General features: G+C 42.6%; 2 protein-coding genes across 2 annotated transcripts; one reads left to right on the top strand and one right to left on the bottom strand.

Moving 5' to 3' along the window:
* Positions 1 to 226: 226 nt before the first annotated feature.
* LOC137200447 (putative E3 ubiquitin-protein ligase UBR7) lies at positions 227 to 6,301 on the top strand. The gene is made up of 12 exons (XM_067615270.1): positions 227 to 333; positions 1,451 to 1,568; positions 1,938 to 2,071; positions 2,152 to 2,212; positions 2,311 to 2,406; positions 2,513 to 2,566; positions 2,678 to 2,783; positions 2,897 to 3,033; positions 4,757 to 4,951; positions 5,105 to 5,261; positions 5,405 to 5,466; positions 5,672 to 6,301. The coding sequence occupies exons 2-12, from the start codon at positions 1,452 to 1,454 to the stop codon at positions 5,753 to 5,755; spliced, it is 1,203 nt and encodes a 400-aa protein (XP_067471371.1). The 5' UTR covers positions 227 to 333; position 1,451; the 3' UTR covers positions 5,756 to 6,301.
* Positions 6,302 to 6,317: 16 nt separating this feature from the next.
* On the bottom strand, positions 6,318 to 27,765 carry btbd7 (BTB (POZ) domain containing 7). Its single transcript, XM_067615269.1, has 11 exons — positions 27,382 to 27,765; positions 20,626 to 20,854; positions 17,655 to 18,797; positions 12,958 to 13,166; positions 12,392 to 12,467; positions 11,783 to 11,943; positions 11,510 to 11,653; positions 10,907 to 11,096; positions 10,462 to 10,640; positions 9,816 to 10,220; positions 6,318 to 9,684 (listed from the first exon to the last, which is right to left on the bottom strand). The coding sequence occupies exons 2-11, from the start codon at positions 20,705 to 20,707 to the stop codon at positions 8,908 to 8,910; spliced, it is 3,366 nt and encodes a 1,121-aa protein (XP_067471370.1). The 5' UTR covers positions 20,708 to 20,854; positions 27,382 to 27,765; the 3' UTR covers positions 6,318 to 8,907.
* Positions 27,766 to 27,907: the final 142 nt, after the last annotated feature.

The raw sequence follows: 27,907 nt of genomic DNA on the forward strand, positions 1-27,907 counted from the left end.
TATTATGATATTATTATTATGTACTATAATGATATAATAATATTTATATTATTCAAATCCTTCAGACTATCCGCATTGGGCCGGCTTTCATAAATGAGGGTCTTTGTACATTATGGAGTTCTTTTTATCTGTGAAATTTAATAAATGAGATTGAAAAGATTCCCGAGATTCTGATCGCAGGAATAAAATCACTATTATGTTCTGAAAAAAACAAAACAAAACAAAACAAAACATTTTCAAAAATACACAGCTGCACCAACATTGCTGAAGTGGCTGGAGGATCTACAGTACCGACTTCCTGTCCCTCTACGCCTCTGTCTACCACCACGACAGGTATAAAAAAATCCGCAGTCCTCTTCATGTCACTTTTTCTGCACCGGAAATAATTGTGGTTGAGTTGCTTAGTTGTTTCCCCCTTCAAGACAGTGGATTTTTTTTGTTGTTGTTATTTGGAGAAGATGCCAACTATAGCATGTGTCTGTTATGGTTACAGATCCATTAGACATATAATGCAAGTCAGTGCCAACTGAACGCAACTAATGTACTATACTTTACTCTATATACTCAATTTATGAGAGACAATTTAGGTCAATGATAAGCTATGACCTGGCTTTTTTTCTTTATGAGTCTTAGTAATGATATCTGCTTAGTTACATGATTGTTAGAAAAAAAAATGCTGAATGCTAATTTAAGATAAGGAAAAGGTTTGTGTAACAGGTGTTTCTTTTTAAATTGCAAAACAAATGTAGCCACATATCAATGTATTAAGCGTTATAAAGGCACACGTTCAATAGATAGATAGATAGATAGATAGATAGATAGATAGATAGATAGATAGATAGATAGATGGGTATTTTTTCAATGTTTATTGAGAAAACATTCAAATATACAAACAGTGCAAACATGTGCTCAACATAATGGTATACAAAGGAACAAGGATATGAATTTAAATACATTAAGAAACAAAATTGGGATAAATAAACTTCATTAATACAAAATTATGATAAAAACATACATAATTCTTCTTTAAAGAGTTCACCATTTAGTTATACAGATTTGTTAATTTTTTTAGTGTTTATAAGTTTGAGAGTCTTAATATATTCTTTAAAGTCACATAAAAATCCAGTGAAATTGGGGGTAAATAACTTTTATCATTTTGCATTATGTATGTGAAACTTATCATATAGAATCAATACGTTTACAATTAGACAGACAGACAGACAGATAGATAGATAGATAGATAGATAGATAGATAGATAGATAGATAGATAGATAGATAGATAGATTAGATAGACAGACTTGTATGTTAATTGATCCGGATGCTGCGTCACTTCCTCCACGTGGTGTCGGCCCAAACTCCCGCCCGGAACAGACATTTGTCAACACTGTTGTGCTCAGACAGGCTGAGTGAATATTTCTGTTGTCTTCACTCTCCTCCTTTTTCTCCCAGAATGGCAGCTAATAAAGAGGACTCGGACACGGACGATATTCTTGCAAACGAAGAAGAGCTGGAGCAGGCTCTGTGCGTGCTGGCTGGAAGCGACCCGAACAACTGCTCTTATTCCCGGGTAAGAAAAGCCTCCTTCACCGCAACATCCCTGCAGCCTCTATTGTCGGCTCGACTCTTTCACCACATCAAAGCACAGCAGTTTGTAGATGTAATATCGTGTATATTTTATTTCGACTGTGTATTTAACAGAATCCCCCGCTGTAACTTTAATATTTATGTTATTATCATTTATTCTAAGGTGTTTCTGTGCAACTCTTGCAACTCAAGAGTGAAATTATCATCCCTTTGCTTTGTGTCACTGCAATATTCCCAACTTTCCCTCATAGTTGAAACCCTTCTTTCAGAGAATATTAAAGAATTACTACAGTCCTTTTTAATAATCAATAATAATTTGCATACTGCTGCATATTGTGTGTGATCTTTGCAGGGTTATGTGAAGAGACAGGCTGTGTTTGCGTGCAGCACCTGCACCCCCAGTACTGCAGAGCCTGCTGGGATTTGTCTGGCCTGTGCCAATAAGTGTCATGAAGGACATGAGATCTTTGAACTGTATACCAAAAGGTAATTTTTGAAAGTATTTCTTTGTGTGTTGGACTGATCATACAAATTCAAGCTCACAGTATCCTGTTTTTCTTATGTAGAAACTTTCGCTGCGACTGTGGAAATGGCAGATTTGGAGACTTCCAGTGCCAGCTGATTCCTGTGAGTCCTCTACTTTTTAACAGATCCCTTTGTTTCCCAAATTGTCTGCTATGCATGTTCTGATTGTTTAAGTTATTCCATCTCATCTGTATTCACAGGCCAAAGACAATGAAAACAACAAAAATCTCTACAATCACAACTTCCATGGCTGCTACTGCACGTGTGACCGGCCGTACCCAGACGCAGATGATCAGGTATTCTTTTTATTTCACTTGCCCTTTTAAATGGTCTCTGAGCTCACGTAATTCAGTTTATTTCTGTGAAAACTACTGAACTACTCAATTTTTAATTACCCAACAGGTCAATGATGAGATGATTCAGTGTGTCATCTGTGAGGATTGGTTTCATACCAGGGTAAGCACGTGTCCTGTTGCATTTCTAAGCACTTATTTCATTCTCATTTACAGTTTAGCACAACTATGACTCTTCCGCTTTCTATGTAGTCATTTTGTTTATCTTTGACAGCACCTGGGCTGCTCTATGGTGGAACCTGAGGAGCTGCAAGAGATGGTATGTGAGGGCTGCATGAGCAAGGCTCCTTTCCTGTGGACGTATGCTGCTCACTTTGCAGGTAAATTATTCTTCTGAGCTTCTTCTCACAGGCTGCAAAAACAAAACCGTATGTCAAACTTTGCAAATGTTAAAAATCCAGAGAGTCATTTTTATATTTGTCTTTCCCTTCAGTACCACCTGTAATCAGTGTCAGTGAGGAGGAGGTAGAGGTTGATGTTGTGGAAGGAGATGAAAAGGAAGAAGACTCCGAGCCCAGTCAGATCAGTGATGAAGAACCTTCCACCAGTCTTGAACACACGAAGCAGGAGGTGAGAAACAGTACATATGAGACCACTGCCTCCATTTGCCGGGTTAAAAGCTAACCAGATAGCGAGGAGTTGAAGTGAGAGATATAACCTGCTAACACTGACCATGGACGAAACGTACATTTAGGTTTCTTCTTCTTTACTTTGCCAAATATCATTTTGGTTATGCACATAAACCTTTGTTGTATTTTGCCTAAACTGTGCTGATTTAGATAAAGAAAAACATCACTTTTTTCTTGTTTTTGTTCTCCCATATATGCTCAAATCAATTCATAAGATGGTACATGCTCATTGTTTTGGGGATGTGTTGCATGTATTTTGCATTTTCAGACACTAGAGTTGTGTCTGAAATCACACTCTCGTTCACTAATAGATACAAAAACTGTATAGTGAGCAATAAATTGAGATTTTGGACACTTGCGAATTATCACATTGCGTCATCCTTGACAGGTGTAGCATTGCACGACTGTAATGTTCGTATGGCATGGTAGGGTTGTTAGCAGAAAGTAGTGTACGTGCCGTGGACACGTGTTTTTTTTGTTTTGTTTTTTGAATTCCATTGGGAAAGTGGGAATTTTTCAGGGAACAATATAATGCATAAATTTCACACTCAGAATTCAGACACTCAGTGAAATGCCGGATAGTAAATATAGTGATCTGTGTAGTAAATAGGGAGAGTTTTCGGACACAGCCTAAACTCAAATTAGCCTTCTTTTCTAACCCATTTTTCTTTTATTATAGTCTTCTCTGTTTATCAACGGACAAATGAATGAACTAACTTAAGGCTACAGCTGCAACGATTAGTCGATCGACAGAAAATAAATCGGAAGCTATTTTGATAATTGAACAATTGTTCTAGTCATTTTTTTTTTTTTTTTTTTAAAGCAAAAACGCAAAAATATTGCTGGTTGCAGCTTCTCAAATGTGAGGATTTGACACTTCTTTGTCATACATGATTGCAAACTGAATACCTTTTAAAGTTTGAACTGTCGATCAGATGACACAAGGTGTGTGAAGACGTCACCATGAGCCCTAAGAAATGATAACTGGCATTTTTCACAATTTTCAGACTGAGAAAGTATTGTGTGTATTTTTTTTTTTTTAACCTATGGAGTATGGCAAGTGCCTCTGACAGTTTACTCATTCATTTATATCCTCCTCCATGATGCTGAAGCCCTGCACAGCTGTGAGTGTGACTTCTTGTGGAGTAGGTATGTAATGAAGAGGAAGTGGAGAGGGATTTGTTTGGGAAAGATATTATTATTATTATTATTATTATTATTATTATTATTATTATTATACTATATTTTGAGTGTTCTCTGTAGTCATCTCTGTGGCAGTGGTTCCTTTTCTGTCGCCAGCCTGCCACTAGATGGGGCTGGAGGGTAATGAGCGGATTATACCTGCAAGAGCTGCAGGCTCCAAGCTCCTGTTATCATGCTTCCCCCTCCTCTGGGTAATTAGAGGAGAAATGACCCATGAGGCACTGCTTCTCCTGCTCTGTAGACGGCTTTGGCCAGCCTTCACAGGGCAGCTTACTATAAACTGGTGATTTTCATCGCCCAATCATGTCATCGTGTCAGTTGCCTTGAGAATTTCCCTGGATGAGTCTGCAGTGCTGTGTGCAGATGTTTTACAGAGTCCAGGTGTTCTCGTCTGCTCCCCCTGCCCCCCACCCGTATAACACGGTGACTCACTACTTCCTGTGTTATTGTTTGTATCTTAGGAAGCGGTAAACAGGAGTATCCCTTGCAAACGGAGCCACGAGGAAATGACAGGCAGCCCTGGAAAAGCCACGACCAAATCTGAAGAGTGCAGGCTGAAGGAGCTGCAGGCCCAGGGGCTGGAGAGGCCGAGACAGGGAGCGGTGTTCTGGCCTTACAGTTGGCGCTCCAAACTCTGCACCTGCACAAGCTGCAAGGTAGACCACAAATAACAGCTCTCAGAGTATGATACTGTTTATGCTTTAACAACACCACTTTACAGGAGTCAGCTGTCCATTTGATCCTGGTTCATGTGTCTGTGAAGTACTTAAGCATCTTGTGTTTCTTCTGTGTGTTGCGTCGGTGCACAGAGGGCTTACGTGGCTGTCCAGGTGCAGTTTCTTATGGATCAGTCCGACACCATCCTGGCCTACGAGAACAAAGGCTTGGATGAACCGTTTGGGCAGCACCCGCTGATGGCACTGACAAGCTCGCTGAGCCATGTACAGCAGCTGGAGGTCATTTACGGTGAGCATCGGGGGAAGATGTGGGGTCAAAATTAACAGTGGAGTAAAATAAATTTTCCTCCAAGGGTGTAAAGTGAAATTAGCCGGAGAGGCGATTGATTGAGACTTGACGTGTGACTAATTAATCATGTGTTCGTCCCTTAGGTTACAACGAGCTGACAACTGTGATCACTGCATTTTTAGAACAGTGTGCTGCTGAAGGAAAGGTGAGAAATGGAAATCCAAGTGCAAATATAGATTGGATTGTTAGAATTAAATGTAGAGGTACTCAATCAGTTATTATTGCTTATTTACCCATGGGCAATATTGGTTTCATTATACATGACTAAAATGTGCAATTTTGCAGGCAAGAATCATGTTTTGTTGGACAAATGTAAAACATGACCCATTTTTTCCATCTCTATCTCTCAGACAGTCACAGCCGAAGCCGTTCATCAGTACTTTGAGGAGCTGCGGGCTCGAAAAAGACGTCGAACCAACGCAGGATACCAGTAATAAGGAGGCTGTGCTGTTACCATCATATGGTGCTCTGACTGAATGTGAGACTTGGAAGATGAGCCTTTTTCCCCCTGTTGAATAAAAGGGCTTTTTGCTGCAACCAATGAAGCTTGAATAATTAGTGCATAGTACTGACTTCCAGTTATTGTTGTGAAGGATTGAGAAGTTGTGTTTTCAGTTCCATGTCCAGTTTTTTCTATTGATTTATAATGATGCCTTAACTTTGAAGCTCATCATGAAAAGTTTCCTTGAAACATTGATGTTTTATGCACATTAATAAGTTTTTATGAACAAAAGAAATTTTGATTCAACACTGTACACTTGAAAAAGATTGTCTGCTTATAATAATGTGAGAATTCTCATGTGAACACGATGCTGCATTGTGCATTCCTGTGAACTTGTCAAGTACGTCTGTGTGTTTACATGGTGAAGAGGTTTCCTGTTGGTGGCCAGTTAAAACAAACTTGTTTTAAAATAGTGACATCATTGTTTTATGTGGATGGATGTTCCCAATAAAGTTATCGTTTATAGTCCACAAAACAACCCAACGGAAGTGAAGTGAATTTCATAATATCAAACCAGTTTATTTTGAGGATGCCCAAGTTGACCACTGTTATGCACCTTTTGAGGTGACAGTAGAAAAATAGATTCAGTGAAACTAAATGCAACTTAATATCAATCTACAAACATTGTTTTCTATGATACCATACAAGTACAATGTACCTGTTACAATTCAACACAAGCAATCACACATTTTCAGATGGTTCAATTTCAAAAGGTGCTAAATAACACTATGTACACAAAACAAGCTACATGAGATTTCAAAGAACTATTTGATGCAGGCTGGTAAGCTGGTAGAAAAGAGCTTGCATAGACATCAAAGTCACTTCTCCAATAAAAGCCCAGCCGCAGGCGGGGGAAGGCACTGACTTCTCTACAGCAAAGAGCAAAACAAGGACTTTTATTCAATGGAACATTGTCCTGGAAAATTAAACAACTACCCAACATGAACATGGGGAGGAATCTGGAGTTTTGCATTTTTTCCCCATGAAGCAAGCTAGATGATGGAAAAATGATTTTTCTGCTTGGCAACTTCATTAACTAGAGAGAGCTAATATCTTCAGATCCTCTACATATTCCTGTTACTTTTAAAGTAAAGGAAAACAGAAAAAAACAAAAACAAAAAAAAAAAACGAACATCTCAACAAACATGGTAATCCACACCACCTACAATATTGAACGAACTGCCCTAAATGCATTTAAACATTTAAGAACAAAATAGATTCTGAGACACAATCTTTATGTTTTATACCACACATTCGTAGTGAGATTTCATGACAAAGACAAGTACACAGTGTTGTCCACTACAGTAAAAACACAAACCTTCAACGACCACTAAAATGTGATAGAAACCATTAAAAATTCATCAGAACACGTGGAACTCAATTCATTATATACAATTTCCATTGGAGATATGAGCCAGCAATCGCCAACTTTTCTTCAACACAAGATTCCTTTTTGTTCAAAATTCATTTGTTCCTTTTCCCTTCGACTAATAAACAGGTGGCTCCTACAGTGCAATGATACTCTTATTGTGAGGTTGTACGCCAGCTGTTGGCGGTAACAGACTTTTTTTTTTTTTTTTTCTTTAAACGTGTGTACTTGCAGGGTTCTGGAGCTACAGTTGCTGCGGCTCTTTAACAGTATATTGAACAGTATCAACACTGACTTTGCAGGTCCACAATCTCCCATGAGGTGGCGAGATGGAGGCCTGATGTATATATATATACATGGTTTAGCAGTTCTACCACCCGCAAAACTGCAGTGTATGTGTCCGTAGCGAAAAGAACAGTCAAATAAGCAATTAACTGGGGTTGCAATATAATGACATCATACTTAATTGAATAAAAAGGTAGCTAAACTGAATATTCCAAGCACTGATTAAGGCTTTAGATTTGATTACTTGATGCTATTGGATTAAACAAAACAAGAGGGAGCTCTAGCACACCGACCGCTGCACCCTGTGCCAAAGACTCTTCTCAGACTCTCTGATATGTACAAACAGACCTGACTAAAAGATGGGAGAGTACAGTACTGAGATTGTCTAAACACCTGTGTGTATCAAAGTTATCCTTGCACACGGAAACACACGCGCACACACACCTGCTCAGCTGCAAAACCAACAAACCCCCAGCACTCCATTTGATCACTGTACGTCAGTTGCCATGGCACCCCTATATTTTCCATTGTATCTCAGTAATGAATCTGCTCACAACCCCTCCCCTCCTCAATGAAAACACCAGGCTTCTGCCTCTAAGCTAGACACTCAGAAGCTGTGATAGTTAAAACCTGACACAATTATCTGACTGGGTTACTGGAGAATGACGAGGTCTGATGACCTACTTCCTGTCAGATCCAATTCCTGTTTTGTGTGACCAAGCCTTGGCCCATTACTCATCAGCGCCGCAGCACCGGGACCTGGGAGGGGCGGGAAACTAGTCAAGGTGGATTGCTATAGGCATGCTACAGGAAGAAGTGGAAATACAAGTCATGGGAGAAAAGAATACAGCCAGACATATTTACATTTGATTTTATCACAATACTCTTGTCTCAGACTGTGTGCCATTGTTCGCTTGTGTAAATTAAGATTACTTCCCCGCCATCTCCTCCTTCTATGGTAACAATAATCAACAGACAACATGAATATAGTCTTTGTTAAACCGTCAGTTCGTGACTGAGCTACATCGAGTGTTGTGACCTGCGGGATTCACACGACATGGAGCTAACCTCTTCCTTTTTACAACCACAGTCAAGACAATCCATCCCCAGTAGAGCCTGAGTCATCCTCTAAACCAGCAGGACTAGGCAGGCTTGAAGAGATCAATTACAAGCATCGACAGTTAACCTACAGCTCTTATTCTTTCCATACTCTGACTGTGTGATGGATAGCACAGTGTGATAGAGGTAGGACAAAAGGACAGATCCTATAAATAGCAACCATCGACCACCCCTTTTCCCTGCTCCTCTTTAACACGCACACACACATATACACACAGGCACACGTTTAGTGCTTTGCCACCCATTATGATGGGACAGCCACTCATCACTTTTTCCCTTTTCTTAACTCAACCCCCGATCCTCAGCTGGGGTTAAAGTGCAGATTTCTTGTAAGGGTAGTCAGGCTTGCTGGGTGACCTGCGGTCTCTGGTGATCTCCTCGGTGACACTGTTCCTGTGAGGCTGCTGAAGGGACCCCGGGCCTGATGATTCTCCAGCTAGAACCATCTCCTCCGGGGCGTCTCTAGGTCCTGTGTGCCTCTCCTCATAGCCATCCATGTTTCCACTTGGGGACCGCAAATGGCCCAAGCCATGAGTCAGGTCTGTCTCGTTTGATCGTCCCCTCGGGATATGTCCCATTCTGGGCTGGGCTCCAGAGGGGCTGGCAAGGACTCCATCGTGCCTCTGAGAGGTCATACTGAGGACATCCAGCCGTAGTGGGTCTGGGGCAGTCCGTCCCTGCGGGTGGCCCTGGGACTGAGAGTCAGAAATGTAGGGGGGTGGATAGGGGCTGGAGGTGGTGCAGCTGTGGCTGTAGAGGTCTGGTCCTGCAAAGGATGGCAGAGGGTGACTGGAGGTCGGGGTTGCAGGTCGGCAGGAGAAGTCATACAGGTCAGGGAACTCGGCTTGAGCCTCCAGCTTGGGTTCAGGAGCGTGTCTCTTGCAGGAGTGGCCATGTCCAGGACCGTGGCTATGGCTGAGGCGGACAGAAGGACAGGGTCCATGGGGCAGATGGTGGCCTGAGGGGCCCATGGGGCTGTGAGGGCCTTCCCTGTCCATCTCTGCCATGTGCTGCTCCCTCAGGGACATGACTGAGACACCCAGCGCGATGTCAGGCATGAACTCTCTCATAACAGGCTCCATGCTCATCTGCATTGGAAAACAGATAAATTTGTGACCGACAATTGAGCCATACATGATCCCAGGCACGAACATTGAGCTTACATTTGAATAAACAAAAACGTAGCATAAGGACACTAAGAAGTAACACTAACACTCACCGCTTGCTGGTCTGAAAGCAAAGCTCGGCCCATAGCCTGCGGGTTGGTGCAGTCTGGGGGCTGGGGCCTGGGCACGGAGGAGTAGTCTGAGCTGCCATGCTTGGCAGCCGCATGGCGCTGGATCAGGGTGCGGTTGCAGGGGTAGGAGAAGGAACGGGTAGGTGTCGGCATGGGAACGCGGGGTCGCCAGGCACCCTTGAGCTGAGCATGGCTGGGTGTGGCAGGAGGGTGGTATGGGGGAGGTGGAGGAGGTAGAGGAGGGTGGAAGCCTGCTACCCCTTCCAACTCTGTGAACATGCTGTCCATGGCTGGGCTGCTGTTTACCCGACACCGACCCACCTGCCGCAGAGCCAGAATTGGACTCTCATCTCCAAACCGTTCATCTGGGAAGAACTTGTACGGATTCTGAAAAGATAAAAAACAAAACTGAGCTAAAGAGGTCCGCATCTATTGTGACACTGACAAAGCAAACACAGTTTTTAAGATTTTTCTTAGGATTTATCTGCTCGGGGTTGTTTAAGATCTGTGACTGCGGCATTGCTGAAGTCTGTCTGTGTCCTCAGCCTTACCATCCCGGTTAGTATCCCACCTTCAGCCCTCTCATCCCCTTCTAACCCCCTGGGGACAAAGTCTGCTTTCTGCTAACCTGCAGTAGCTCAGTGGCTCCGTCTGCCAGACCAAATTCCCGCAGCACCCGCAGCTGCAGCTCATAGCTGACGGTGGCTCCCTCGCCACAGTTGAGGGCATAAGCTCTCTGGACCTGCTCTGTGTGTCTCAGTTCCTGCAGCCTCCGGATCATCTCCTTCACCACTGACAGCTGAGGCACTGAAAGATACACAAAATACAAACACACATATTGAGGAATGTAGTGGATCCTGAAAGCTTTGCAAATCTGTGCATTGGTGACCAAGTCAAAACTGAAAAAAAACGGATTATTATATTCATAATAATCATATTAATACAATAACTTGATATTTAATTGATTCACAAATATGTCTTAACTCTTTCAGGGAGATCAGGATGAACTACAAAACAGCATTATATTAAAGGATGTTGGAGAAATTTTGACGTTTGCGCAACAATTTTGTTACCTGGAATTTCATTGGCCACAACCGATGGAGCTGTGGCTGAATTAACTGACATTTGCTGGTGGTTAATCATGTGACAGCACTGCGGCACAGCGTTGTTGACCATGTAGAGTGTGTCTGGGACGTTGGACATGCGCACTAGTCGCAAACGCACCAGGTCCGTCTGCTCCACCATCATTTCGTCAAGCACAGACTGAGGAAAGGTAGAAGAAGAGAGGACGAATTAGACCAGAACTTCTGAAAAATGTTCTATATGCAACTCAAGGACATTGAGAGAGTTTGCAAATTAGTTCCACTTGATTGACACTTAATCTAATAATGACTCTCTCTGGTCTGTGGATATGTTCATAAATATTCATGGCCCTGGGAAGGCCTATGAATTTCAGTTAAGATGATGGAGGCAACTATGAAAAATGGTGAGTATGTGTGGCAACAACTGAGCATGGATGACTTTAGGTCCACAAATTTTCCCCAGGCTGTTAATAGTTAGTCTGCCCTCTTCACAGCACCTCTACTATCTTTGATAATAGCTATATAGGGCACAAATAATCCACTGCTTCCTGCATTGTCTGGAAGCCCCATTAATCAGAAGCAAACGAGCCTCACCTTAGCCTCCTCCACATAAGGAGAGAAGAGACGAGGACGCACATAGATGCCTGCGTTTTTCTGCCGTAACCAGGCATTGGCCTTTCCCCCTTCAGCCGTGGGCAGCATGTCTGAAGGAGGGGTGCTTATCAAACCCCTTTTCAGCTGTGAACGAAGTGGAGAATGTGGATCAATGCTCGGTTTATAAAGGTTGCAATGACTCAGGTACACACAATCACACACAACCACACACACGCACACAAAGCTGAGAAAAGGCAGTCAGGGAGTACTGACCGCATCAGTGAGGACGTCGCTGTGTGGAGGTAAGATGTGCTCAGTTCGAATGAAGGGCAGGAGGGGAGACAGGATCTCCTTTAGCTCCTCCACATCTAGGTCTCTCCTTTTCACTCCCCTCTTGTTTACGCTGTGGGCTGTGCCGCTCAACAGGTTGGGCTCTGGGTAAACGAGGACAGAAACAGCCATTAGCAGCGTTTTAATATATTGCATATAACCGTGACTATCTATGCAATGACGATGCTTTTAAGTTGACCTGCTGGCTATTTTTCACATTTTAACCAATTTCAATTTAACAAATTATGGATAAATAATGCATTAACTGCAATTTAGTTAAGCTTTCTAAAACAGATTACAAGCCCTTAAAATATGATAACTAATAACCTTGATAATAAAACCTACTGAAAGTAGTTGTTTACTAGGTCAGAGCACACAATCACGTGCCCAGTCACCATGAAGCCACTTCTTGTTCAATTCATTTCTGGGGTAAAGTTTGGCTGCTTTTTGTAATACTTTTAAGTGAATTTTGGAGGCTCTGGTAAGTGGGTAATTTCCTCAGAGCCATTAGGGGGGCTGCTCAGAGGGTAATTATAGAGTGTATTATCTTACCCCTGTCTGCCATCCTCTTAATAAGCTGCTGCTCGCCCCACTTAACAACATACTTGAGAATGTCCTGTTCGCTTGCCTGTGAATGAACCAGCATACAGAGAAAGAGAAGCCGAGAGAGAAATAGGACAGGGAGGGAGAAAGACACAAAAGTATTATTAGGATAAGGTTAGATATTGTCAAGAACAAAACTGGGAAGCTGTTAAATGAGGATGAGGTGAAAATGCAATATGTTCAGCCGGTGTTCAGGCAAAGCTCGAGCCTGGAATGGTTTGTTTGTGTAGTTGGATTACAACACTTCACCTCAACCATCTGGTCGGCTGCCCGAGTAGCTTGGCAGTACAGATGACAGCTCAGGTTTGATTAGGTTCTGGCTTTGAAGGCATTGCCTTTAGGGAATGTTGTACTCAAAACTCTTGAGAACCTGAGTGAAGTGTGTGTGTTTGTGTGTGTGTGTGTATGTGTATATGGCAAAGCACTTATTATTGAAGGTAAACAGATTAGAAATGTAGCTTCCATATTGTGGGGTGTCATCAAGGGTGAAAACGGGTGATGTTCTGTTTCCTTACCTGTAGGTAGTCGGACTGGATCGCGCTGAGAAGATGCTCCTTGCTAAGCTCATAGAGAACATCTGAGGTGACGACCTGACTGAACTCCTCGCAAAGGAAGTGCATGGCCTGCCTATAGACCCACTTGGAGCCGTATGGCTGGGAGCTCCACTTCAGGATGGGGACAAGCGAGTCCAGAGACAGGCTTTCCACAACAATGTCCTCACAGCCTGGGAGAACCAATGAGACAGACAGACAGTTTAACAATTTGCACCCAATCAAGTGTATGTGGACACCAATGATTCATATCCCCAAAATAAATACATTAAAGCCAGGAATGTACTATATCAAATCTAATTTGAGAGGGATTTCAGTTTGTGTTCGTGAATACAAGACCATTGGTGGTTTTGACTCATATTCACTGACCCTGGGAGTCTCCCTTTACAAGCCCCCACATCCTCCTTACTGTGTTTCCTCAATCAGAGCACATACCAGATTAGCATGCTGTGGTTTAACTCTGTAACACACCAACCCACAGAAATGCCTTTGATACCTTGATGTGTTTCAGTCTCAAGCTGCCTCCTCTTAACCGTGATAAGTAAACACAGCAGCCTGAGGAAATGTGCTGCCAGTGCACGAGCATACACACACATACACACACATACACACAATTTGCCAATGTGTACACACTTGTGTGTATAAATCAAAAATGCATTAAAAACCACAGTAGGCTTAGGGAATTATGTACCTGCTGCTCTAGCCACTTAAAAAAGAGCTAAGTTGTCAAAAGTCGGCCTACATGGGCACTCAAACTCTGTTTAGACAGAATTAAACCTCCTAACATCAACACAGATTAACATATGAGTGATTGGTCAAGATATCTATGCCAACCCCCAAAAGCCAGAGCTTCAGTGGCTCTTATTCTCTGTCTCTTTATGATCAATAACGTTATAAAACAGACACCCACAGAGATGAATCCAGACTGACTGACATCCAGTCCAAGCTGCCCAGAACTGACTTCCTCATTCCAGGCCGCCCTGTCCATCAGCTCTTGGTTGGGTAATATCTGCCAGTAGCAACGATCCTCTGGGAAACTCTTATCTTAAGCTCGAGGATCTAAGCTTCCTCTCTGCCCCCAAACCACCACTTTGAACATGCACTCTGGGAAATTGGACGCCAGACTTCAGAATGATGACTCCAGCGATGCTTTTGCTTCTGAATCAGACGCTTCATATTCATCGAAACATCAGTCACACATTTTTGAGATCACACCGACACACACACGCCGGCAATAATGTACATGCAAATATGCAATAAATGAACACATAAACTCATGATGCACTTCCCCTTTAGGCATCTTTAGTTGTATCAGCAAGTTACAGAAATGTGAAGCAGGCTTCCGCAGTATTTTTAAACTAAGGGTGGAAATCCTGCATCGTTAACAGGACAGATGAAGTTGAAATGTGGACCCAGGCACTTTGCCTTTTTTTATATGCTATAAACAGACTGGAAGAAGGGATGGAGTCCCAACATCTGTGCCTCTGTCTCCACCACTCGTCCCTGTGCTGTCGGTCTTCCGAGAAAGTGCTTTTGCTCACTTTCAGTCTCTCACCTTTGCCCTCTCCTAAAAGCAGACACACACACACAATGCACAAAAGGCAGACAATTCCCCACTTTGAACCAGTGGTGCAGGAAAACAAACAGTTCTGCTTCGCGTTAACCCATTAGAATTCAAAGCACCAGCCAGTCTTTTAAAACACAGCACTTTTATTGTAAGCTGGAGATTAGAATCAGCGTTATATCTAATAACTAACCCTCCTCCCCTTCTCTCCACGGGTGGTACACCATATGCACCGCAGCCTAGCTGACTGACAAGAATATCAACACAACTGCAGGAACAGCAACAGCCAGTTCAACAATGCACTGACTTTGGAGGATGTATGCATCCTGTCTTGCTGTTATTATTTGGAGCTCTGTGTTTATGGAGCAGGCAGTCTCCAAATCCACTAAAAACATCAGCTGCACTTACTGGCCAGTAAACAAGCCTGTGGATGTAAATCATGTCTGATGATGACTCAGGGACTGCTACTTCAGTCAACACGCTCAAAACACAAGATAGGACACCGAGAGCACCGGTCATTCAGTGAGCAGGAAGGGAGAGAAGGTACCACACACACACACATTGAAACCACACCAGCTGGCTATTATCTCTGCGGTGCACTTGAAAAATTAATAAGGCTTTTAATATTGGTTGCCATTTGAGTGAGATGGAGTCATAAAGGGATACACATCTTGAGAATTAATATGGAAGAACGACAGAGAGCTCAACTGCTCCAGGAAAAACCTTCGTGGGCCAAATCTTCCCACAGCCGGAGGGCAGCAGTCGAGGAGCAGTAAGGGGGGGGCGGAGGGGGGGGACATTGTGACAGATGAGAGGGCTCTCTCCATATAAAACCTCTGACATAAGCCTCTCTGCTGCCTCCTGAAGAGACATGGCAGCTACCGAGATCTCCAGCTGCGGGATGGACTCAGACAAATTTCTCAGTTCATAATCAACCCCGTAGATGCCAGGATTATTTGACGCTTTGGAGTGTGCAGGATTTTTTGAAGAGAATTGTGAAAAAAGGGCATGATTTCAAATAAGGGAATAACAGGAAGCTGCAGAGCAGAAAAAGAGAGGGGACTTGGACAAACGACACCGGGTCAACCTCAACCATCTCACCACATTCCACATTGAGGTTTCATGGGAACTGATTAGAGCTGTGCAGCTCAGTGGGAGAGGGAGGAGAGGGGATAAAAATACCCTCGAGTAGGGGGTTGCTGAATTGGGGGATGGGAGGGAGGAGGAGGTGATGGTGCGTGGGGATGACACTGTTTGCCTGCTCGCCGGCTTAAGCTGCCGGAGTGACCCTGAGAGTGACACTACAGCTTGAAGGGTGGGAGGTGGTGTCTAACCAGCTGTGTGTATGTGTTACTGTACAGCACTATTCAGATCGCTGCACTTAAAAAAGGTGATTGATTCTTGGCTCTTCAGTCAATACAGCAGCTTCCCACAACTAATCCTGCGCTTTCAAAAGATTTTATCCAAGCGTGTTTATAACTGTAGGGTGCAAAAATGTGTTATGCTTCCTGTTTGGACAGGATGCATTTTACTGTCATTTCCAAGCTTACAAAGTCCCATATCCACACCCATTGAGGATGCATGATGTTGCAGAAAAAATACTTAAGCTGAAACAATCAGCAAATTAATCAATCCACAGAAAATGAACTATTTTGATAATGGAAGTCATTTTTAAAGCCCAAATTTCCAAACATTTGATGCTAATGATTGAGAATTTGCCGCTTTTCCTTGTCTTGCGTTACAGTTAATTGATTTTGTTTGGACTTTGGACTGTTGCAATGGGAATTTCCACGGTTTTCTGTTGTTTCATAGACCAAATGGTTAATCAATTACTTGAGAAATAATCAGCAGATTAATCAATGATGAAAATAATCATTAGTTGCAGGCCTAGCCAGGAGGATAACTGACACTATCATTTGAAAAACTGTGTGGAGTCATACAACCTCTCTGGATCCACACAGTCATGAAAAAGACTGCTTCAGGTATCGCATATTGCAGAGATTAACCTGATTGAAATGGAGGTATGCGAGGTGTGTTGGAAACTAGACAGCACTCAGACATGCCACTACTGGGGAGGTGAGAGTGTCAAAGATCATGTCAAACCGTGGCTTTAACCTTTGGCATGTTACTGGGGTCATTCAGTCAAGAAGACAGTGTCATCCAAGTAAAGATGGGCCAGTGATGAAGTGCTGACAGAGGCTCAGATGCACTGCATGTATCAGCCAGTAAGCTGTCTGCCCCTGGAGACATAGACAAACCCTCCAGCCTTTATCAATCTGTTACTGGCAGCCGCAGCGCTAACACTCATCACAGTCAGCCAAGCTGTTTCACACTGGTCGGGTCTGAACGCAGCCGTATTACACATATTTCAACATATGCATAACCTGGTTTTAAGAGATTCAAGTAGGCTGAAGTCTTGTGAAGCGATAATTCACAAAAAAGATTCGAGACAGTTATGACAAAATCCAACCCATATTATGGAGTCCACAGAACGCGACACTATATTTATGACAGCCTGGACTGACAAATTAACTTTGAAATTCAGGACAGAAGCCATTTAACTACATTATCACAGTGTGCATTGAGGGTTTTAAGCAATTGTCCTTGCCGAGACCCTGGCATCATCGAGACTCATGTAGTCAGTGGACAATTTATAAAAGGGATGAAACCAAAGAAAAGCCAAAGGCAGACTATACACACAAATAGAGCTGGGCAATAAACCAAATTCATCGAATTATCAATATTATGACTCTCTTACTGACTTAAATTTGCTTATTTCACAGTTGTCAATAAATGTCTATGAACTGACAACAGCTACAACAACAGAGGACATCTAACAGGGAGGTTCACAGGCCAGTATTTTACTCATCATAAATAATAATTATTATTACATTTATGGTCAGGTTAATCTGTCTTGATAGAGATTTTAGGTCATGTTGCCCAGACCTGCTCAAAAGCATCACTAAGTGCAGTCAACAAGTCAAGTGTCAATATGGCTGTAAACATGTCTGAAAAGAACCACACCTTAGTTTATGTCTGATTGTGTTTTATTGATTTATGTGTATGTGTGCTGTAAATGTGTGTCATTATGACTTACCTTGAGCCAGCATACTGAATTCCAAGAACAGAGCAATATGGTACAGCTCCATGGCCTCTTCTGTTCGTGTGCTGGCCCCCCGGCCCCCGGACACCAGGGCCTGCACCTCTCCGAGGCTGCCTGCTGAGGGGCTTCCCCGCAGCACCAGCCCGAGCTCAACCCCATCTGTGTACATGCAGTGGAGAATAACCTGCACATATTTCCGTGGGATGATGGACTCATCCAGCACTATGCGGGTAGGAGTCTGCAACGTGCGCTCTGTCATTTCCTCTCCTGTGCGGATGCGCCTCTGCAAAAGGTTCCGAAAGAAAGGTGAACGTGCTGAGAGGATAGCCTTGTGAGCCCTAAGGTCCTCGTCTGGGGTCCCTGGGCACCCGTTGCCTCCTGAGACACCAGTTGCTGCTCCAGCCACAGCTCCTCTCTCATTGCAGCTCTCTATCATCTCAGAGTCTGAGGAGAAGCTAAGCAGAGCGTCGTAGTAACACATGTAGTCAAACAAGCCCTTCATGTCTGCCTCCAGGGAGTTGGGGGTACCAAACTCCTCGCTGAGCTGCACCAGTACATCCACGTTCTGCAGCCTGGTATCCTCTGCTCCGCCCACCCCAAACTCCCCTGTGTACAAGTAGTGAAGTAGGGCAGAGAACATGGGCACATCGATGCCAGCTGTGTCGATGTCCATGAGAACTTCTGCTCCATAGCCAGGGGACGAGGACAGCAGAGTCTTGAAAAAGGGGCAGCGGGCAGCCAGGATGGCCCTGTGGGCTGGGAAGCAGGTACCTTGGAAGATGAGGTCTACATCAGTGCAGTACTTATGCTGGTAAAGGGCAGCCAGATCTCGCTGCAAGCTGGGTGCCTCGGCACGTGCCAGGCTGGCCTGGAAGCTCAGCTCCTTGAGGGCTGCTGTGCCCTCATATTCCTCCACCAGGGCGTTTGTGTCACGGACGTCCCACCCTGACAAAAGCTCCCGCATCTGCCGCGCGTGATCTGCCGAGCGGCTGGACTTCCTCCGTTTGATGAACCGCCGTTTGAGGGTCGCCAGACCAAGGCTCTTCTTCTTCCTGTCTGTGGGCCGCTCATGGCCGTGTTCCAGACTGTATAGCTTAGACTCCCAGCCATATCCCTGATGAGAGTAGGATGAGGTCCCTGAAAAGAAACACACAAGCATACCCAAATGTAAGTTAGCTACACCAGAACTTTAATTTGTTTTTAAACGACCAAAAAGCTCAACATATAAAGTGACAAATCTGTTTACGCTATTAAATAACTGTAATAGGGTTTCCTAGACATTTCTTTTAAAAAATGTGTCTTCTGGGTAGACCTGATATTTCATAACCACAACACCACTTAACTCTTAAGTCCAGACTGCTAGAATCACAATCTGTCACTAATACCACTGTAATGTGGCCAGTTCTGTCAGGCAAAGAACACACTACCATGACCCTGCTACCAAAACCTTTGGATCTAGTTCAACAGGAAAAAAAAAAGACAAAAACGGAAGAAGAACCAGACAGAATCTTCTTAGTTTGTTTTGTTTTAGGACAAACAATGATGCATCACAGAACCAATTAGCTCACAGAACACATTGTCCTGCTTTGTACTCCTTAATGAACTCCAGTCCATTTGAATACTTCAGCCCAATCATTTACACTAAATAGCAGTTATCTTTGGCATGAGTGACAGGTCTCGTACGTCAGAGGAAGCTATGCCAAGGAGATCCTCTCTTCCTCTCAGCATCCATCAGTGTGACCCAAATAGTAATCATTCTAACACTGTGAATCATCCGTAGCCCAGGCCAGCTCAACTGAGCGGCTAGGAAGCTCAGAGCAGACCTCAGAGGTCTCAGGGCTTCACTGATAACGTGGCTCCTTTAACAATACTTTTACTTTAAAGCAGAAGTCTGCAAAAAGCTCAGACCCCAGTCACTTTGAAAGTGAAATTAGGAAGGTTTTTCATGCAGTCTCTCTGAACTGTCATTCAGGACTGTTGGGAAAATCCACAGCTATAAACCAGAATAGGAGTGTCAAAGATGTCTCCTAACATTCCTCATAAAAGACAGTGATCTCTAACAGCCAATCAAAAACGGTACTGGAAAATGACCCAACTCATACAACCTGATAGACCCCTTATGTCAGACTTTTTTCATTGCATGCAGGTACAAACTAATGGCCTGACAGTAACACACTAGCTATAGTGCATAAGTACTCACTGACAATAATATCAACTCTGTTGAAATTGGAAAAGTTAAAAAAAACAAAAAAACCCCTTGCACATGAAAGTCTCAGAGTGCAGCCGTCATGCTATTCTGCCTGCACGACGCCTGGCCACGGGAACAGAAATCATGACACCAGATTGGCTCACATCCAATCTGATAGTCAGCAGTCTTATCATAATCGCATAACACCACAAGCACATAAAGCTAAGAAAAATAGTGCAAGGCTGGTACTTTTTTTTTTGGCTACAAATTACTTTGAAACTGATACTAAGTACTTTGGCCCTGACTTAATGTGATTTTTGATACCAACCCACTTTGGACACAAGTTTCTTTTTAAATCTTGACACTCATACAAATGTGATACTACATAAAATCCATATGGCAGAGACAAGCAGATACATCACTTTATTTAAGGCTATGAGTTGATGGCCAAGTTCAGGAGCTCTCACACACAAAAAATATTCACACCATTAGTTGTCATGGAAGCAGGTTAATGAAAATAAAAGGGTGAGTTTGGCTTTTCTGGACCCCCCAATGTGTCTTTGTGGCCAGGGTGCAAGGTGCCAAATAGGTTCAGGAATATGGCATGAACGCTTTCAGCCAAGCAAAGCAATCGCATCTGACATTCAAATCAGAACAAAGTGGGAACATCATGTTTTATAGCTCCTCTAACATGTTGAAAATACAGAATCGTCTGTTGGAGCTGACTTTGTGTTAACCGTGCGACCGATCACAACACAATTAATTAAAACCACCTACCTATAAAAGTCTGCTGTGTCTGTGCATTTCCCCCTATGCGTGGGGAGCATGAGTGTGGATAGCTGGATCCATTGGCACCCATCCTCACTTCTCTTCACTTGCTATTTGGGGGTCCCCCCTCTTGCTGAGTCATTCTGCTCAGACAGATGTATTCCTCTCAATCCTCAGTCGTGGGTCAGGCACGGATCCTCTGAAGCGTCCTCAGAGCCCCGGGCCCAGCCTGCCATGCCTGGAGGAAGGATGATGAAAGAGGACAGAGAGAACAGTAAGAAAGATGTTTAAGCCAATGAGTGATTGAGTTTTAAATGTTGCTGAGTAATATCTCACAGGAATTACAACATAATGAGTTTGGACTGTTTGGACTCTGTCAAAGATAACGAATGGCTCGGGGCGTCAATGTTAAAGAAACTGAACAGAGGGACATCTATTACTATCTATCACACTGTTTCAGCCACATTTATTTCAACGCAAACATGAATCATAGCTGTCTTGGCAATTTTACAGGCTTGAAAGGCTAAAAAAAATTGTGTTAAAAGGGGATTTTTTTTTTTTTTAGAATGATGGTCCTCATCTGAAGACTGTGTGTTCAGGCTTCTATCTATAATCTTCAAATGCGACTTAGGTTAACCAGAGACTTCCTCTGCTTGGCCCTCAGGAAATACTAAACTGGCAGTGAACAACAAATCAAATGCAGACGTACGGCGATTTTTTTTGGAGTGAGGCATAAACCAAGCACAAACCACTCTGCCTTTGCTCATCTTCTTCACTTGAGCAGTTTAAACATTTGTAGTCTAATGAATGTTGTTGGTGGTTTTTCTAGTTTAGTGTGTATATAAATCTTAGTGGAGTATCTTTTGCTGCAATTTTAGTGACAATTCCTTAACCGAGGTCTTATCTTAGAGCCAAGCAGCTTCATACTGGAGCTAGATTTCAAACTTTGCCTTACTTTTCTGTTCATGTCAGTGCAGACAGACTCAAATGCTTGTAGTTGTTCAGTGAAACTATGTGTTTAACAGCTTTCTTTCATAAAAATACTACGATGACAAATGTCAGGTTTGAGTGCCATTTTAGTGCGTGATGTGTAATAGAGGTGGGCGAGATGATAATACACACAGTGAGATGATACAGTCAGACATTTGGCCTTACTGTTAATACAGTGGAACTTTTCCCTGTAATGTTTCTTGTCATATTAGGCCACTGTGGGTGATCTTGCAATGAGCAGAGCAGCTTTACGGCAATATTGTATTTGTATATTATGATTCTTGCATCAGTGTGGTGAATTGCTTTGATTTGTCGGGTATTTAAATAATTGGATTTGCTGAAAACAGTCATTCCTGCCTCGTTACTTTATCCATTAACTATTTCTCAACAAGCTTTTCTTCTTTTTCCACAGATGATATTTTGACATGTCACAGTAGGAGAAGCACAGTCGCGAATAATAAAATGAATGGTTGCTGAATTCCAATTAACTGCTTCAGTTTCAGGGTCCTGGTATTGTGCATGCTGGCTCACTGTCGCACTGTCACGGCTTAACGAGGCACTTGAATAAAACAGAGCCATTCTTAATGTTATTAGTAACACCTGTGCTTTTCCTACAATGGCAAGTCAAAATGTCTGCTGTGAAAAGGGCCTATTGAGTTACGTGTATTACATATACCTTGATTGAGGATTTTATCCATAATGCACACCCCAAACATGACATTAACACGGCTGTTAAATGATATGGTTGGGTCACCCGAACATAATTCAAAGACAGAAAACGATGTGTTCATGATTGGGACAGAGGTGAGCGACTTCAAATAGCTGCACAGAGTCTTTTTAGCCCAACCTAAGCTATTCCTGCCAACCGTGGCGCCAGCCAAGGCGCTCTCAGTAGCTTTCTGTTCTCTCCTTTGTACGGTCACTGGCTACTATCTAACAGAAAACAGGGCAACTCATTAACTGAGAATACTTTCAAATAATCAGGCTGTTACCTAAAAGTTGAGTCTATCTTGGTTCATTTCTACCAGCAAGTGGATTTGAGATTGAAATTATTTTTCAAAACTAGAAGGACAGCTTCTCAAGTTTCCAAGGCACTTACAACAAGGATAACATTGCATAAACATGCTCTTTTATAAACATTATTAAGAGGCTTGTAAATTTTCATTGCTCTGGATCTTTAAATAGCTCAATATAAGAACGGATCACGCATGTACACACACACACACACACACACACACACACACACATTTTGTCTCTTTTCTGTGTGAGAGCAGACGGAGAACTCAAGTGTGATGGGAGATCTGTTTTATCTCAGCCTGCTAGTTTTTCCTACCTACCATACTAATAAATCATTGTGTCTGCCCCTGTAGAGCAGCACTCCACAGACTCCCAAGGGTTCAATGGAAAACTACAGCCTCTTACTACACACACACACACACACACACATACACACACACACAAATAGTCACCAAGCAGTCACACTGGAGCACTCCAGTAAAAATGTTGGTTGATCTTTATTTCATTAGACCGCTTTAAATAAGCCCCATCTTCACAGGGAATTCATTTGGACAAAATTAGAAATTGAATTTGAATATGTAGGAGAGAGGAGGAAGCCCTTGAGATATATACTGTCTTGTTTACAAAAGGGGGTGGGTGGGGTGGGGTTGAGGAGGTGGGGGGGTAGTGTGGGGGGTTGGGGGGGTGTACTGAAAAGGAGAACAGCAGCGGCAGAATATAACAAAGCAACCAACACATCAAATGAACAATACGCAGATTCCCAGCGAGGCACACTCACAGCTTTAACTCATTCAAATGAGTGAACCAAATTTAACTTCAGCTGCAGTGCAGAATTCTAAAAGCATAATTTAGGACAGCTACTCTATTTCCTTGAGACCTGACTCACACTGTTCAATAAGAAGCATCTCTGGCATAATCTCTCTGATGCTGAACATTAAGACACTTTTCTGCAGTTTAGACTGAAACAGTGTGCTGCTGTTGGTGTACTCGGGCCGACAGCAGAGGAGGGCAGTGCCACAGACGGGGGAGGGCAGTCGCCGGCCGAGCTGGACTATGCGTCCCTAATGAGAGGTGACAGGAGACACTCCCTGCCCCCACCTATCTCTCTCTCTCTCTCTCTACGCGCACACACACAAACACACACACATACACAGAGACATATGCAACCTTTCAAACTCCTCACCTTGCTTCAGTCATCTGGATCGTTTTATTTTAAAAATCAGCTACTTGCAAAGGTTTTTAAAGACAGAACCCCACCCTTCTGCAGAACATTCCCATCCAAAAATGCCTGGCACAAGAACAGGACCGATGTATTATTCAAATGACAGTCAAGGCACTTTATCAATCATTTATGTGGATTTCCTCATCACAGCTAAAGAAAAGGGTTAGAGGTAGGTACCTGGGTCTCCTTTTCTATCTGCAACCCCCAGATTTCAGCAGTACGTTCTTACTATTTCAATGCAGACCTTTACAGGTCATCCCCCTTAACCATCAGCTAACGACACGCACTCAACCAACGTTTTGAATCAAAGTGACAGCGGTAATGAGACTAAAATGGCATGACAAGACTTCAACAAGACTTCAGCAATCAAGAGTGATGTGAAGAATTACTTAAGCAGTGTAGCAGTGGATAAAGAATTTTCTATTTCATGCCTTTCTGTAATTGTATGCAAACAGTTTATGAACCTTCAGACACGCACTGTTAACTCAAACGGCACAAAGAAACCTGTGTCCTCATGTGTGACCACTGTTGATCCTATGAATTAAATGATGAAATCACCCCCTTTGATAGTCATCTCTGTTAGGCTCAGCGACACAGACCCTAATCTTCTGCAGAAGAGCAATCACTGTGTCAGTGTCACAGTTAGGCTTGAATGAAAGGGCAGCAACAGCAGAAACGCTGAAATATGTCCCCTGAACACTTTCCTGACTAAAATTACACAGAAACTGCAAAGCGCTCTTTGTGTCAAAGCTCTCAAGTACAAAGCTCTTTGTTAAACAGGGAATTTTTTATTATCTATTACAATGCAAGTATGCTATTATCAAATTAAGCCTCATCACACTGAGCACAGAAGAAATGTAGATAATTTATTTATTTGACTTGGATACAAAAGAAAAAGATGCAGGTCTGGCCTGATTCATATAAAAAAAATACAATCCAATTCTGTCCTAATCCCTACTTACAATTGCAGTTCATAATAAGTTTATGAGGATAAAACTAAAATAAGTTTTTTGCTGTAATATAAGCTGTTAAATGACCTCTCTGTGGGGAGAATTGGCCATTATGTTTTTTTCTAACCAAGCTGAACAAAAATACTGCTTCAGACAGTGATTATAGACTGTTTGACTCTTTGGATATTTGATACAATCACGAGCGCTCTAAAAGGGTCATAATAAGGCAGCGGCAAGCCGAAACCAGAACTTTCCAACACAGTGACCTCCACGGTATTGATGTGTCTGCACACATCCCACGGCGAGATGTAGTGGAATATGGAGGTCAGGTGGAAAGAAAACAAGAATAAACGACTCCCTCTGAAATAATAATGATGTCATACTTCGTAAGAAATGATAGTTGGAGAGACTAAATTCAGAGGCAGAGCGGACTGCTTACTTCTGCAGTGTTTTTGCCAATCAGGTCAATCAGTATAACAGTGAATCAGGCCATTCGACTGATTACAGGCTCTGCCGGGAGAGCTACAGGAAACTGCAGGAATCAGAACCGGCTAGAAAACAGCAACACACTGACATGACAGAGACAGATAGAGGAAACAAAAGTCCCCACAATGATGACTCATGGTGGGCAGCCTCTGGATTAGCCTGTGTCAACCAACAATATGAACTTTAGTGCTGCATATTTGGCATTTCACTGACTCTGTTGTCAGCTGATTTAAATTTTTTTTTTTTGCTCTGGAGGCCATAATACACAAAACTATGGATGGTATTTCATCAGCTTTTATGTGATCTTTTCTTTTAGACCTTTGGTTGAATAAACATGATGATATCTAATGAATGGATGAATGACACACTCTCCGTCTGCTTGCAAACAAGCACAGAAAAGTGCCGTCTTTTCAATAACGGATGTTAAGTGTGCACACTCTAGTGACTTTACACACACAGCCCGGCAGTCAATATCCAGAGAATGAATGGCAGCTCAGGAAACAATGAGTGCTTATTTTGAGTGGGATGTCAATGCCCCTTGTTGAGTTCTCTGTCCAACTAACCAGGGTAAATAGCATTCAGGCCAAAGTCCGGCTCATTCAGTTACTCTGAGGCAAGTACTTGCAAGCATGCGGCTTTTCATGCCAGTCATGGACTTCTGAGCATGCATCTCCAATAATTACATGTCATTATATGGCCCTGGAGCGCTGACACAAATACTTAACCTGGTAAAATGAGAAACTTAGATGCTGAAGGGTGCAGTAAACTAAATGCATCTTTTCCTGAACTGAGACAGAAAGAAACACGTAGATCGCCTTTACAGAGGATGACAACAGGATGTACTAAATGCTGAGTCTAACCAGAATTTCAGTAAGATTACCACAGGATTATCACAGTGTGCATGTGGCTCCTCACCACTTAAATGGACTGCGATGCCAGCAGACATCACATATGTTGTTAGAGGATACACTGAATTTCAAAACCTCATGGGATAGCAATACAAAAACGATTCTTTATATAGGTTAAGTGACTAATAATTAAGCACTTGAACTAGACAGGATATCTCCAGTGAACTGCAAAAATGATACCTGCAAATCTACAATTTAGGGCTTTAACAATGATTTTCATTATCTTGATTAATGAATTAGTTGTGTGCTCTATAAAATGTAAGAAAATGGGGAAAAATGTAGATCATTGTTTCCCAAAGCCCAAGATGACATCCGCAAATGTCTTGTTTTGTCCACCACCCAAAGATATTCAGTTTACTGTCATAGAGGACTAAAGAAACCAGAAAATATTCACATTTAAGAAGCCAGGATCAGAGAATTTTGACTTTTTTTCTTAAAAAAATACCCAAATTGATTAATTGATTATCAAAATACTTACTGATGAATTTAATGGTTGACAACTACTCGATTAATCAGTTTATCATTGCAGCTCTACAGCAATTACAGACCTCTAGATTTACTCTCAAAACTATGACTATTATTAATTATATGTCTATGATACACTAATAAACCCTTTTCCACAGTTATACCAGCGACTGCAATAATCAGATGACAAGCTATATTGTTACCATAGCACAACCTATCAACAACCATTTATCAGGGAGATAATTCACAGCAACATGTAGGTTGATCCGCAAAGTGAAAATACACACCTATCCTTAACTTTTTTTTTTTATTTTTTTAAATCGACCCAGCCTCAGAAAAAGGAAAGACGGGCTCCAGTCTGTGAGCCGTGTATCCAGAAATCGATCATTTGCAGTGGCTTTGTTAGCCTAACGTTAACGCGGAGCTCCTTGAGCTACTGGTGGGCTATATCGCTGCTCAGCGAAAGCCTTGGTTAAAAGTGCTTTTAAGAGCAAAAATCATGTGGGTTGTGTCTCTCAGCTGATGAAAACGGGAATTAATGTCCAAATATTCCGCGACAGTCTACCAAAGAGGAATCATATTCACCACAGCCCTGTAATTAGTAGCATATCCTAAGAGGCTAGGGTAAGCTATCTCTGCTGTGTCGCTTTGACTTTACCCCTCGGAAACAGCAATTTACTTCGAGTAGGATGCGATGCAACTGTTGAAAGCGTTAAAAGATATTTACCAGAGAGTAGAGAGCGTCGTGGGCATTATTTTTCTTCGTATCACCTCTTAGTTTAGGCAGCACTCCGACCCAAGTTGTCCCTGGCAGAGAGAGAGAAAAAAAATGCAGCTCAACACCTTCTTTTTCCAACTCTGCTCATTACGCACGGCTCGACGTCAACGTCCACATTTAATCCCTAATATGCAGTAATTTCCACTTGCATCCACTTTCAGGTGGATTTTTCAACATTAACCTCGACTAAAAACTAATCCATAACCGTTTTTATATTCGGTTCGGTTCGGTATTTCCCCATAGTAGCACAACGCCTTGTTGGGTGGTTGTTATGGCCTATCCCAACGCTATCCGTTTCAAGCTAGCCAAAATAAGAACGACTTCCGGTTGTAACATTCAAAATAAAGCGTTGGACTATAAAATATTTTCACCTATGGACATTGTACAGTAAAATATATGTCTGATAAAAGCCTCATGTTCTGTATATGACATTGAAAAGTGATTCAACAAAGAGCTGTTGGAAAATCCTGGAATC

This window comes from Thunnus thynnus, chromosome 16 (assembly GCF_963924715.1).
Source record: "Thunnus thynnus chromosome 16, fThuThy2.1, whole genome shotgun sequence".
In the NCBI taxonomy this organism is placed as follows: Eukaryota; Metazoa; Chordata; class Actinopteri; order Scombriformes; family Scombridae; genus Thunnus; species Thunnus thynnus.